This window comes from Berghia stephanieae, chromosome 3, assembly GCF_034508935.2.
Source record: "Berghia stephanieae isolate SIO BIC M18660-M18661 chromosome 3, UCSD_Bste_1.3, whole genome shotgun sequence".
Lineage (NCBI taxonomy): Eukaryota > Metazoa > Mollusca > Gastropoda > Nudibranchia > Aeolidiidae > Berghia > Berghia stephanieae.
This window is the reverse complement of record NC_088362.1, coordinates 27048644-27062015: the sequence shown is the minus strand read 5'-3', so window position 1 is coordinate 27062015 and position 13372 is coordinate 27048644. Positions and strand designations below refer to the sequence as shown.

Genomic DNA, 13372 nt, shown 5'->3' with positions numbered 1-13372 from the left:
ATATGTTTTCATCAAATCTACACACATCATGTTGTGAGCTGAATTTTAATGATCTCAGTTGTCATTGAAAGGAAACCCAAGAATTTTAGAATAAAGAAAAATATTGAACCTGGAAGTCAAAAGGGTTTGTAGCACAGCAGGCATTATCAAAGTATAATTTTAGTACCGACAAATTAAAAAGAAAATGTGCTTTTCTTTAAATGCTCCCAATCATCATATACTGTTTAGGTTGCAAGATTAATAAAAATGTTATCTACTCTGATTCTCGTTAAGTTTCCAGCTGGTCTGTGAAAAAAAGCCTTAAGCATCATAGAAATACAAAGAAACAGTTTTAATATATAGATGGGTTGTAACAAAAAAACCATTTTAACACTTACAATACAAGCAATTTAAGTCTATTACAGACAAAAAAAAAACCCCAATAAAATAAACATGAACATTTTTATGGCTGGTTTCACTGATATCACTCACACATTGGGGTTTCAGATTCTAAGATGTCCACCCTATCAAATTTGGATTTGTGCTTGTTATGTAAATGGTAGCGTATTTTGCGACGCAGCACTGCCAAAACAGAAAAAAAATGCAATAACACAAATGCAGCACCATGGAGGGGGTGGAAGTTTTCTTTTAAAAGGAATGGGTAAATTAAAATTGATCCCACAAATATCAAAGGAGAAGAATGACAAAAAAATGACTCACCATTGCACGTAACACGTTGGTTTGCAAGTGTATAGCATTCGGGTTGAACCTGGGTCCCAGACTGGCAACGAGGTTCAGTCTGTGATAGTTGTGGATGAGGCTCTGACTGAGTTGGGGAATGAGCACTAGGTTCCAAAGACAATGATGTACTCAGCATTGGGTACCTCACAGAGTACGTAGAGGAATCAGACTCGGAGTCAGCAACAAAATCGGGACCCTGTATATTTTGTGGAAAAGATGACAGATCAATCAATTTATTCATGTTGACAATAAACATGAAGAGCCATTGTTTAATAATCCAACTAAACAATTAGCTGGTTAATAATGCAAGTATAATAAAAAAGAGTTGAGAAAGGCAGACATATTGTCTAAGTATTTAATATGTTCAACTGTGCTTGGATAAATATAGATACACCAACCAGGGTTTCAGTAAACCGTTTTTAACCAACTCTTTAAATCCTACACCAGGACCAACAACTACAAAACAATTTTTTATATCACTACGATTCTGGACATATAAACGGTTGTCATTGCAACAATATGAACTTCCTAACCTTGCAACTGCAATATAGTTAACAAAAAAAGTTGATAAACATTACGATGCAAGAGAATTTGGACAAAATGCGAGATCAAAAGTATAATCCCAACAGAAGCTATTTTAATTTTTCCTGGAAACGCATCATTTTCACATTTTGTCAAATAAAAAAACAAACGACTTCAAATGTGAATGGCTCATCAATGAATATCACTTCAAAATATAACGAGGAAGGTTTAAAATAGTGTTATTGTTGGCGAAGTCCACTGCAAAGAAAAATTTTTAACAACAAAAAACTAGGAGATCTCACTGGTGTAAAACAGTGTTGTCCTTGTCCTGAAATATTGTATTGCGCCTAACAGACTGCAGGTCTCATCTTTTGTGGCAAATGTGTTTTGTCCACCACAAAATATGTTGATGTGAAGCATTTTGAGCATGGTGCCAACTGTGGATAAACGCTATACAAATGTTATGATTTTATTTTAATGTACATACTTACCACAAATGAATCATGTGATATGGAACTTTGTTCTGCATCACTTTCAGGCTCTGAGTTGGAGTCTATATAGAAAATAAAAACAACAAAAAAAAAGCTGAAGACTATCATGTGAAAGTTTTTCTCTAAACTCTTAAACAAAAAATCATGCCATCTTGTGCTGTAAAAGGATTTTTTAAAAATTATTTACCTTATGACTATTGTCCTTTGGAAAAAAAAAGAAAATTAAGTCCGAAACCTTCTGGCTATTTTCTTTTAAATTTCAAGAACGTCAGAGTTGGCAAGGGAGGACGGAAATATAATTCCAGAAACCAATCTGTCTATAATCATATCCATATGATAGTTTTTCGTTCAAGATTCAGGTACAGTCCACTTAGGATAATCGCAATACCTTGGGATCATCGAAAATGTTGGGATTAACCGAAATTCAGTTTCCTGTCCACTATTTCAACATTTTACACATTTATTGTCAACTCAAACCAGTAAATAATATTCTTAGTCCACCACATACAGAGCAATTTGATTGAAACAAAAACCATATGGCAGCCCCGTGTAGATTTGTCAACCAAAAGCAGCTATGAAGCAAGCCGATATCTTATTCAGATTGGAAGAAGTTTCAATCTTTTTTCTCAACAATTCAACATTTGTCAGAGTTAAAGAGATTAGCCTTAATGAGAGACAATAAGCTCTCACCAAACTCGTTGGTCACAATGCACAGTTGTTAATCCTAAAACAAAGGATATCGCTCAGTCTCTCTTTATAACTGTCATTTATAACCTGTTGTCAAGATTATGACCAGCCCCACCCCTCTTCTATTTAATGGCCACCGATGACGTCACAAACCCATACTGCAGAGCCCCGCCCTCTTTCGACTCTAACAGAGTGGTGACACACTACTGTAGCATTAAATCCTGCTCACTCTCGATTCTTCAACCTGTCACGATTTCATCCATGATGAAATTTAATCATGATATACTGTTTGATTTCTTGAATTTACCACTTTTTAAAAAACCGAAGTTTGTTGCAATTAACCAGTGACTTTTATATAGAATTATTTCCATTGCTTAGGAAATATTGTGATTAACCGAAAGTTGCGATTAAACGAGTTGCAATTATCCGGAGTGGACTGTAATAGTATTACACATCATGACTCAAAAAAAAAAAAAAAAAAAGCAAACTATGTGTACCTAAATGTTATTCATTTCCTCATCAAATTACATTCTTACCATTAACATCATAGATCACATCAAAAGGGTTGTCTGGATTGACAGCAAGACATTTTTCAGGATTTTTAAAGCTCAAATCTCTCTGATCTGAAGTTACAAAAGAAATAGCATATTCTCAACATTAAACTATGATTTTGTGATGGCTGTGATATGGCATACTGTATGCATAAAGCAAGATGCAAAGACAGGTTTAAGTTTAAATTATTTTATATTCTTTTCAAAAATCCATTCTAGTTTTGCCAAAATAAAATAAACACGAGAAGTGTTGAGTTGGATAAAGCTAAAACTAAAAGTAGTAGTGGTAGTAGTAGTAGTAGTAGTAGTAGTAAACGACAGATCTTACTCACTAGTGTGAATCTACAGTCTACAGAAGTTCCCGAATTATCTGACTCCACTTCCAAATGACTGACTGACAAGTGACAATCATCAATCGGTGTGTGTGTGATTGTGATGTCTACCCTATTGAAAATCTTAAATCAACAGTGATGTAATAAGAATGGCCAATAACTTACCATTTAAATTATCTCGGTGTCTCTTCAATGATGCCTCCAGCATCAATTTACCCCACGATGCCATAGACGTCTAGTTTGGAACTCAGCAAGTGACGAAAAAATACTTGCGGCTATAGAGAGGACGTCCGTCGGCCGCTCTCTCCGCAAGTCAGTTGTTATCAGATAATCATTGGTTCTTGAAAAATATAGAAACACAGCGGTTCATTTAAAAAGACTCTTTTGTAGATCAAGATATAATGTTAGGTATTGCACTTTAAAATCTCTTCAGACATAGAACGGGTCAACTTGACGTCTAGACCAAATCATTTCGAAGATCGATATGGCAACAGCAACGCCTGGAATGGAGGATTTAAATGCGGCATCTGACTATTCTACTGCTATGACAGAAGATGCTCCATTTCACGACGTCGAGATGGCTTCAACTGGCATCAGGCATCAACATGCTACTCAATAATGGGTTTGATGAAGCGTTTGACTAAGAATTAAAGCTGATAACTGATAACCACCTACTACTGACTTGCGGAGTGAGTGAGTGCCGAGTGCCTCTTTATGCGCGAAATTGACTAAACATACGTTTCACGAAAAAAAGAGTTACTATGTTTGCTTGTCTCTTGTCACCAAGATAAGAATCCGGACCAAGATTCGATAAATCTGTTTCTAAAAATAGATTATAATTCGTATATCTTGTTCATTCCTCAGTTCATCAACTTTCACACAATTTTATATTAGGTTTTCATTACTATAAAAATCCATATAATGCTCTAGAATTTTAGAGAAAATTTCGGAAAGATATATTGCCTCACTATTGAAATATATCGATGAAAACACTGGTACCCCTATTGTACTTTTTTCAGGCGGTCACCTTATTGACCAACGTGAAAATTTAGGCATAACTCTTCTTACTGTGGTGTTTAACAAATAACTTCAATACTATGATTTACAATTATATATCCTTGACGGTTGGGTTGACAACTTTAAACTAAAAATAGAAAAGTGAATGTGCTAGAGGTCAAATCAATAGGGGGACCGGATTTTGGTCTCCCTATTGGTAAAGTACTGTAAAATGAACTAATAGGGGTACCAAAAGTCTCCCTATCCGGTATTAATATATATATATATATATATATATCTTTCTTAAAAACATATAGCATTGTGGAGAACATTGTGCTTATTTGAGTCAATAAAAAAATTGATACGGCGCACAACTCTACTGAAAGATTTGAAAATTAGAAATGTATTTTTTACAGATAGATAAACAGATAACTTGATTTCCTTTTATAATTTAAAGTCAGTTTGAAAGTTCGTTGAGTCAAACAGATAATATCATAAAATATGTACCGACGACACTTGGCTCCCAAAATCAACTAATTTTGACACTGTAAAAAGTTGTCAATTTGCGTCATCTATTTATGACATCAAGTATTATTATTACTTCCGTTGTGTTGTTTATTTAGCGGTGATCAGTTTTGTTATGTAGTATTATGTTCTGATTGCGTGTATGTTTGTGTGTGTGTGTGTGTGTGTGTTTGTGTGTGTGTTGTGTGTGGTGTATACATGTGTGTGTGTGTGTGTTGGCATTTTTCAGCAAATCGTGGCATTCATAGTGATATTATTCACTTGATCACATGAAGGTATTTCAGTCGCCATTTTGATTCTTTTTTTACTATTATTATTAAAGGTACTAGGGTGTTTGTTTTTCCATAAGTTAAGTAAAGGGGAGACATTCCGAAAGCTGCTACATCCCAAGTATTCTTTAAATTTGTATTTTCACCGTTGATATTTGATATTTGATAGATTTGTGAAAGTTTAACATTTCCTTATTTGACCATTGTTTTGATTTTCGGCCGCCATTGTGATTTGTTAAGTATTGAAAGGTAGTGCAAAGCAGTCCGAGTTGTTTTTTTTCTATTGGGGTTAGCTCGAGAGGTTAGTCATAAGTGTTATTAAAGGTGTAAGGGTGTTTGTTTTTCCATAAGTTAAGTAAAGGGGAGACATTCCAAAAGCTTCTTCATCCCCAGTATTCTTTAAATTTGTATTTTCACCTTTGATCTTTTGTCAGCACGGTGGTAGAACAGCACATTCAACGTTCAAAATTCCAATTCCAATAACGGATAACAGCACCTGTAGCATCAGTCGCCAATAAGATACAGCTAAGTTACTGAAGAGTAGTTCTCTCATAATTTGGGATGAAGCACCTATGATGGACAGGCGTGTGTTTGAATGTGTGAGCAGGACATTTTGTGACATAACAGGCAGTTCAAAACCTTTTGGGGGCAAAGTGGTTGTACTTGGATGGGATTTTCGGCAAATTCTACCTGTTGTTAACAAAGGAAGTGAAGCCGATATATTAAGTGTCACACTTAACAAGTCAATTATTTGGAATTTTGTCACCATTTTTCACATGAACAAGAACATGAGGGTTACTGATGACAATAACTGTTTTGCAAATTGGCTTCTCCGCATCGGAAATGGTACAGAGCCGGTTTTCAGCGAAATAGGACAGTATTCTGTTAATTTACCTACAGCGCTATGCCTTCCTGAAAATGACCCAGAATGCTTGATAAATGCTGTGTACAATGATTTGAATCTGAACTTTGCGGATGAACGTTATCTATCAGAGAGAGCAATTTTGACTACAACCCATGAAAATGTTGACAAAATAAATGCAGCCGTTCTGTCCAGGTTGACCTCATCAACTGAACAAATTTACCGCAGTGCTGATTCCATTCAAAGTGACTCTGACATCAACTTATACCCGATTGAATTCTTGAACGAACTTACACCTCCCGGACTTCCTCCACATGCATTACATTTGAAAGCTAACACGTCAGTCATGCTGCTTAGAAATATAAATCCTAAATCAGGCCTCCGAAATGGCACCCGTTTGTTAATAATTAAATTAGGTTCAAAAGTATTAGAAGCCAAGATAATTACCGGTAGTAGAGCTGGCGACATAGTGTTTATCCCTAGAATCAATCTGACGACAACAACGGATTGAGGCTTACCATTTATTCTAAATAGAAGACAGTTTCCGGTAAAATTGTCATATGCAATGACAATTAACAAGTCTCAGGGGCAGACATTAAGCAAGGTGAGGATTTTCTTACCACAACCGGTATTCACACACGGACAACTGTATGTTGCTGTGTCACGGGTCAGAGGCTATAGTGGCTTACACTTTATGTTGGGCCACACAGAAAAATCAACCGAAGATATACCAAGTTACACAGACAACGTTGTTTACCAATCTGCCCTCATTAAATGATGGTGAGTACAGTATCGAATGAAAATAGTTATTTCCCCGCGAAATTGCGGGCTTTTTACTAGTATATATATATATATATATATATATATATATATATATATATATATATATATATATATATATAGAGAGAGAGAGAGAGAGAGAGAGAGAGAGAGAGAGGTGATCACTTCAACTGTCAACTACTACTTCTACATGTTCCATCCAGTCCTGGTGATGGCCATAAACGCATGAAACATCCATGTAGACTACAATATCGTGGTCAATGAATCGTATACGATTCAATAGATAGATAGATGGATAGATAGATAGATAGGTAGATAGATAGATAGATAGACAGATAAATAGATAGATGGAGATAGACAGATAGATAATAGATAGAGTGAGAGAGAGAGTGAGAGAGAGAGAAGTGAGAGATAAAGAGAAAAAGAAAGAGAGAGAGAGAGGAGAGAGAGAGAGATAGTGAGAGAGAGACAGAGAGAGAGTGAGAGTGAGAGAGAGAGAGAAGTGAGAGATAAAGAGAAAAAGAAAGAGAGAGAGAGAGAGAGAGAGAGGGGAGAGAGAGATAGATAGTGAGAGAGAGAGAGACAGAGACAGAGAGAGAGACAGAGAGAGAGAGAGAGAGAGAGAGAGAGAGAGAGAGAGAGAGATAGCTAACCATTTCATGGCTGTTTTCGTTTCCTTTATTTCGTTATCCATTTGTTTGTTGTATTCACCAATAATTTGAAGTCTACAATAAAGGGTGTGGGTCGGTGTTTACCAACCCCCCCCCCCCCCCCACCAACTCCCGCCTGGACCCATAAATCTAAAACAATATTTTTGTTGTCTTTTCCCCCAACTGAATGGACAAGGGTGTGATGTTTGTCGTTTTGGTTGAGAGAGAATCAATTATCAATCGGGCGGGGTGACAACAATGTACATCGTTTTAACCCGTTGCATGCTGTGTTCGATTTTACTCCAACATGACATAACTGGCGTTACTTCTAAAAATAATATAAAAATAAATTCCTTTTATTCATCCCATAGGGGGACTTTGTCTCTAGGGTCTATTCCAAGGGAAGACTGGAATAAACCCAGGCGTCATCCGCAATGCAGTGCCTTAAATTGAACTAGGGCGAGGTGACTTGCTCAATGGTCACACAGCGCAGCGGCGGGTGATCGAACTCGGTACCTTTCGGGTATGAAGCAAAGACCTCTGAGCCACGCTGCCCCCCCCCCCCCTACTTGACAACACATTTGGACACATCGTGACAATCTTGTATCATCTCGGTGTGAACCCGATGCCGAAACATGTATTTGATATGGGAAAAAAAACCCCAAATAACTTGAGCTTGTATATAGCACAATATCCACTAAACGTAGCCTTAACAAAGGGTCCCTAGCCAACAGCAACACGTAACAAGTAGAACGAGACATGACGCCAGTTAGGCGATATTACAGTTTTTTTTTTCCGACAGAGACAAAGCTGTTAACGGCATTGTACTCATTTTACACCTGAGTAAGGTGAGAGAATGTGAGTAAAGAGCCTTTTCCAAGGACTCAACTAGGCGCCGATCGAGGTTCGAACCAAGGAGCTTCCGATCCAAAAGCGAGTGTCATACCACAAGAAAGTCCCAGGTTTGAGAGGGTTTTTTTTTGCCAAGATGAGGGTCATTTAAATCGACCGATATTTGAAGGACGAGTTTTCTGGCCAAATTTTTAAATATGGGTTTTTCCAGAGTACCGCAATACTGTAATTTTTGAATATTGACCCAAGAGTCGAAAGACCGCATTGAACTTGGACGGAAATTGAGAGAACTCAAAACCTTAAGCCGAACAAATACAGATTGGTGGTGCTCATAATTTGCACACGTAAAATGTTGTTTCCTGAGCATCTTATTGTAGTATAAATCTATGTTATCATCAGACCAATGAAATGAATTAAAAAAAAAAACAAAAAAACATAGTATGGCTGCCAAAGGGATACGGCCATCGTTGGTCTGGGTCCGTTTGTCTCAGGAGAATAAACCATTCGTTAACGTTGTTATGCCTGGTTTACCAATATTATTGTTACAATGTGTCAAATGCCACCGGAGATCCAGGCTCATCATGTATTACATAACCATTATTAACACACAAAGCACTCTATTTTCAAGGATTAGGATAGTGTTGCCGTTTTAATCAAACGCCAACCCAAACAAAGATTTTGATTGCTTCAAAACTCGGTCAGAATTAACCAGTGGATTTTTGACCAATCAAAACATGGAATAATAATAATAATAATAATAATAATAATAATAATAATAATAATAATAATAATAATAATAATAATAATAATAATAATAATAATAATAATAATAATAATAATAATCTTTATTGTCCAAATTAAAGGCAATTCAATGCTCAGTTTGGTTCATGGTATGAACATCAACACATTTACAAATACAGACACAGCCATACACGAACATACACGCTTGTACATTGTTTCTACACATGTATACAAAAGAAATGAGCGTACATATAAACACATATACATACATACATACATACATACATGCAGACATACATACAAACCAGCATATCATCGTATATGCATGCCTTCATACATACATACATACATACATACATACATACATACATACATACATACATACATACATACATACATACATACATATATACAGGCACACAGACAGACAGATAGAACGATACGATATATTTGCTGGGACAGCAGATAACCATATTATAAATATAGAGTCTTATATTAAGAAGAATATGGCAATGATTGTGATGATGATGATGATGATGATTATGATGATGATGATGATGATGATGATGATGATGATGATGATGATGATGATGATGATGATGAAGATGATGATGACTACGATAATGATGATGATGATGATGATGATGATGATGATGATGATGATGATGATGATGATGATGACGGCGGCAATGTCGATGATGATGATTCACGACACTGCTTCTCGTATTTTCATTGGTTGTCTCATTTTTCCACAAAAGATTTGTTAATTAATTTTATGGCGGTTGGAATGAAGGTTGTCTTATGTCGATTTGTCCTACATTTTGCTTCTAGATACCGTCTTCCGGAGCGCAGAAGTTGGAATTTTTCGCTCAGCGGATGCCTCTTTTCGTTGATAATGTTAAGAGATTTCTTCTCAACTGCATTAATAAAAGTTGTGTCAAGGCTTCTAAGGTCGGTGTTAATTATTTTTGAAGCCTCTCTGAGGGTTCTATGTAGTTTGGATTTTTCTTTTGTTCCACAGCTTCCATACCACATTGTGATGCCAAACGAAACGATACTCAATATTAATGACTTGTAGATTTGTATCATGGTCTTTCTGTTCACATTGAAAGACCTTAATTTTCTGAGTATATACAAGCGCTGGTTACATTTTTTGATGACATTTTTGGTGTGCGATTCAAATCTTAGACTGTTATCTATAATTACACCAAGGTATTTAAACGTTTCAACAGTTTCAACCGCCTGATTGTTAATTTTTGTTATTTGTCTTGCTCTTTTTCCTATTTTTCTGTGATCAAACAGTTGTTCCTTTGTTTTTGTTACATTGAGCTCTAGACAGTTATCGGCACACCATTTGCTGAATTTACTAACTTGCTCAGTGTATTTAAATTCGGAGACGGAATCATTGAGCAGGCCGAGTATTGCGGTGTCATCAGCATACTTGATGAGTTGGCAGTTATCAAAGCTAGCCACACAATCGTTTGTATAGAGGATGTAAAGTAGAGGTGAGCTTACACACCCTTGTGGGCATCCGTTTGAAAGAGTTTTTACTGATGATATATTTGAGCCTACTCTGACATGTTGGGGGCGATCGATGAGAAAGTTGTTATACCAGTTGATGAGGTAATGGGGAAGGTTTAGAGCATGCAGTTTACTGATTAATATGTTGGTTTTCATGGCATTAAAGGCAGACGAAAAATCGACGTATAGGATTCGGCAGTAGTTGGCGGGTGAAACATCCAAGTGATTTGATATTGAATGCATCACTGTGAGGAGTGCGTCTTCCACACTAAGATTTTGTTGGTAGACAAACTGATATGGATCAAGTATGTGTTGGTCATATATAAATTGCAACAGCTCTCTTTTCAGAATTTTTTCCAGACATTTCATAATAATTGATGTTAACGCAACAGGTCTATAATCATTCAGCTGAGTTGGTGGATTCTTTTTGGGTACTGGAATTATAGTCGATGTTTTCCATATAATTGGGATTTTCTGTTCATCTATTGAACGTTGGAAAATAGGCAAGAAAGGGACAGCTAGTTGGTTGTTACAGTTTGAAATGAGTTCCCCACTAAGTCCATCTGGACCTGGTGCTTTTTTCTTTTTACATAACTTAAGAACATTGATGACCTCCTCTTCTTCGATTTCTGGCGGAGGAGACGTATTTTTTGTTATGATATTAATTTTTGAAAGTACGTTGTCAATGGTGTCGAATCGACAGTAAAACTTATTTAATTCCTCGATATTCATATGTTCGTCATTGTTAAAATCGGTCTTTTTGTTGTTAACGCCACCCATTTCTTTAATCATCCTCCACGCCTGCGATGCATTTGAATTTTTAAGGTTTGTTTCCATTTTATCTTTATATTTACGTTTTTCTTCATAAATTACCCTCTTTAATTGTTTTTCTGCCTCGTGCTGCTTGTTTTTGTCCCCACTCATATGAGCGATTTTCTTCATATTTATAAATAATTTAACTCGTTTGTTGACCCAAGGTTTGTTGTTGTTAAATATTTTAATCCTTTTAATCCTTTTAGTGTCCACACTTGTAAATTTAGTGTCCACAATTTGTAACACACCTTCACGCGTACTCGGACAAGCATAGTTGATTTTTTTATATTAACAACAACGTGAATAAAATCGACATCTCTCTGATCATTGTTATTGTTTTTACACCGCCATATGGGTGACGAGTTGTCATACGGTTTTCTCGATCATATTTTTATAAACGTTTAAGTTTACACATAATTTTCTGTGTTGGTTCTATTGATCAAGTGGTAGGACAGTGGTTATTTTACTTAGACACATGTCACCGATAGTAAAACGTGTGTAGTTCGCGATGTTTACCAATTACTGCCATTGTTACGTTATGACGGCTGTCCGATAGGCGTGGTTATCTAAGCTTCTATTGTCAGGTTGAAAGGCCGGGGCATTAACCCCACTTTTTGTTGTATAAATAGGGTGGGAGGTAACGTTATTTTGATTGGTTTAGAGCAAACCCGTTAATGGATAACCTATTTTAGTAACACTTTATAAACAAAAATGAATATAACTAGAACCGCTTCAAGAAAGAATAATGTACCAAACATGGGACATTTTTGGGCTCAAAATCCTTCTTCAGCAAATAATAAAAACAATAAAAACATAAGCACATTGCTTAGAATCCAAATAGACGGCAGAGAAATATATTGTACATATTGTACGTCTTTTCTCGTTCTGAAGAATTCTGTATCAAATAAAGATCTCGCAATATAAGGCGTAACCTTGTAGGTTGTAGTACGATTGTGAGGATTTAGTGAGAACTAATCACTCAAATGGCGGTCTAAAAACAAAGATAAAGACCTGCGTGACGTCAACTTCATTCATTCTATCGTGCTACATTGTTGTTATTCAAGACGTGAATTGAACCTCTGAGTGGAGGTATTGGACACGTCATAAAAATGAAAGACCTCAATCGGATCAATAATTCAAAGCAAAGCCTTGATAAAGATCTGAACAAGTGTGTATGAAAGGTGCCAGACAAAGCAAGAAAGAAAAATAGAAGAACAAAAAAAAAAAACCCATCCCAAAAATATAAGTCTACCTCGACTGGGGATCAAACCTCAGACCTTCTGATTACCGGTAAGACGTGCTACCATTAATGGACGGAGAGAGCTGTCCATCCGCTCTTTATCTTGTGTTATTAATTTGATGACCACGCATGGATCCATGATATGCTAGGTGTCTTTCCGTCCAGAATGAACTCCCCTTTGATCGGACGCTATCCTTAGAATCGGAGCCACCTTCATACGGTGCCTTGAGAGTCCATTAGATTAAAAGAATTTGCCTTAGATAATGATAGTGAAAATTTCTAACTAAATATTGAATATATGATTTTATATCAATGTACATACCTATATAAAGGATATATATAAAAGAGAGAGAGACAGAGACGGGGTGAGAGAGGGTGTGTATGAGAGAGAGGGGGGGGGGGTTGAGAGAGAGAGAGAGAGAGAGAGAGAGAGAGAGAGAGATCTCGTATACACCGTATGTCCAAACTGCCGTACTCTGAAAAGACACGCATTAAAAATTTTGACCAGAAAGGTCGTCCTTCAAATATCGATCAATTGGCCACTGAGTACAGACGGTCCAAGTATTATTGCATTTTATTTTATTTCGTCTTTCATGTTAATTTGTTTGTTGTTGTGCTGACGAAGGGTTTATACCCAAAACGTCCATTGTCACCATTGTTCCCATCCGAAGCCTCTCCATTTTCACTCATTCGTTAGTATTATTTTCACGATCCCAGACTTCGGGCAACCCCCACGGTTTTCTACTGAAAGGGTTCGGACAACTTGTCCAAACGTTTTTAACAAGCTAACGCTTTTTTGGCCCTTTGTGCATCTTTTTTT

At 36.5% G+C, this 13372-nt stretch overlaps 1 protein-coding gene across 1 annotated transcript in view; it reads right to left on the bottom strand.

Annotated features, from left to right (window-relative positions):
* LOC144969184 (uncharacterized) overlaps positions 1-961 on the bottom strand; it is a 34547-nt gene extending 33586 nt beyond the window's left edge. The window contains exon 1 of the mRNA XM_078908296.1: positions 700-961. Within this exon, the coding sequence (XP_078764422.1) occupies positions 700-961 (262 nt within the window). The remainder of the gene's footprint in view (positions 1-699) is intronic.
* Positions 962-13372: the final 12411 nt, after the last annotated feature.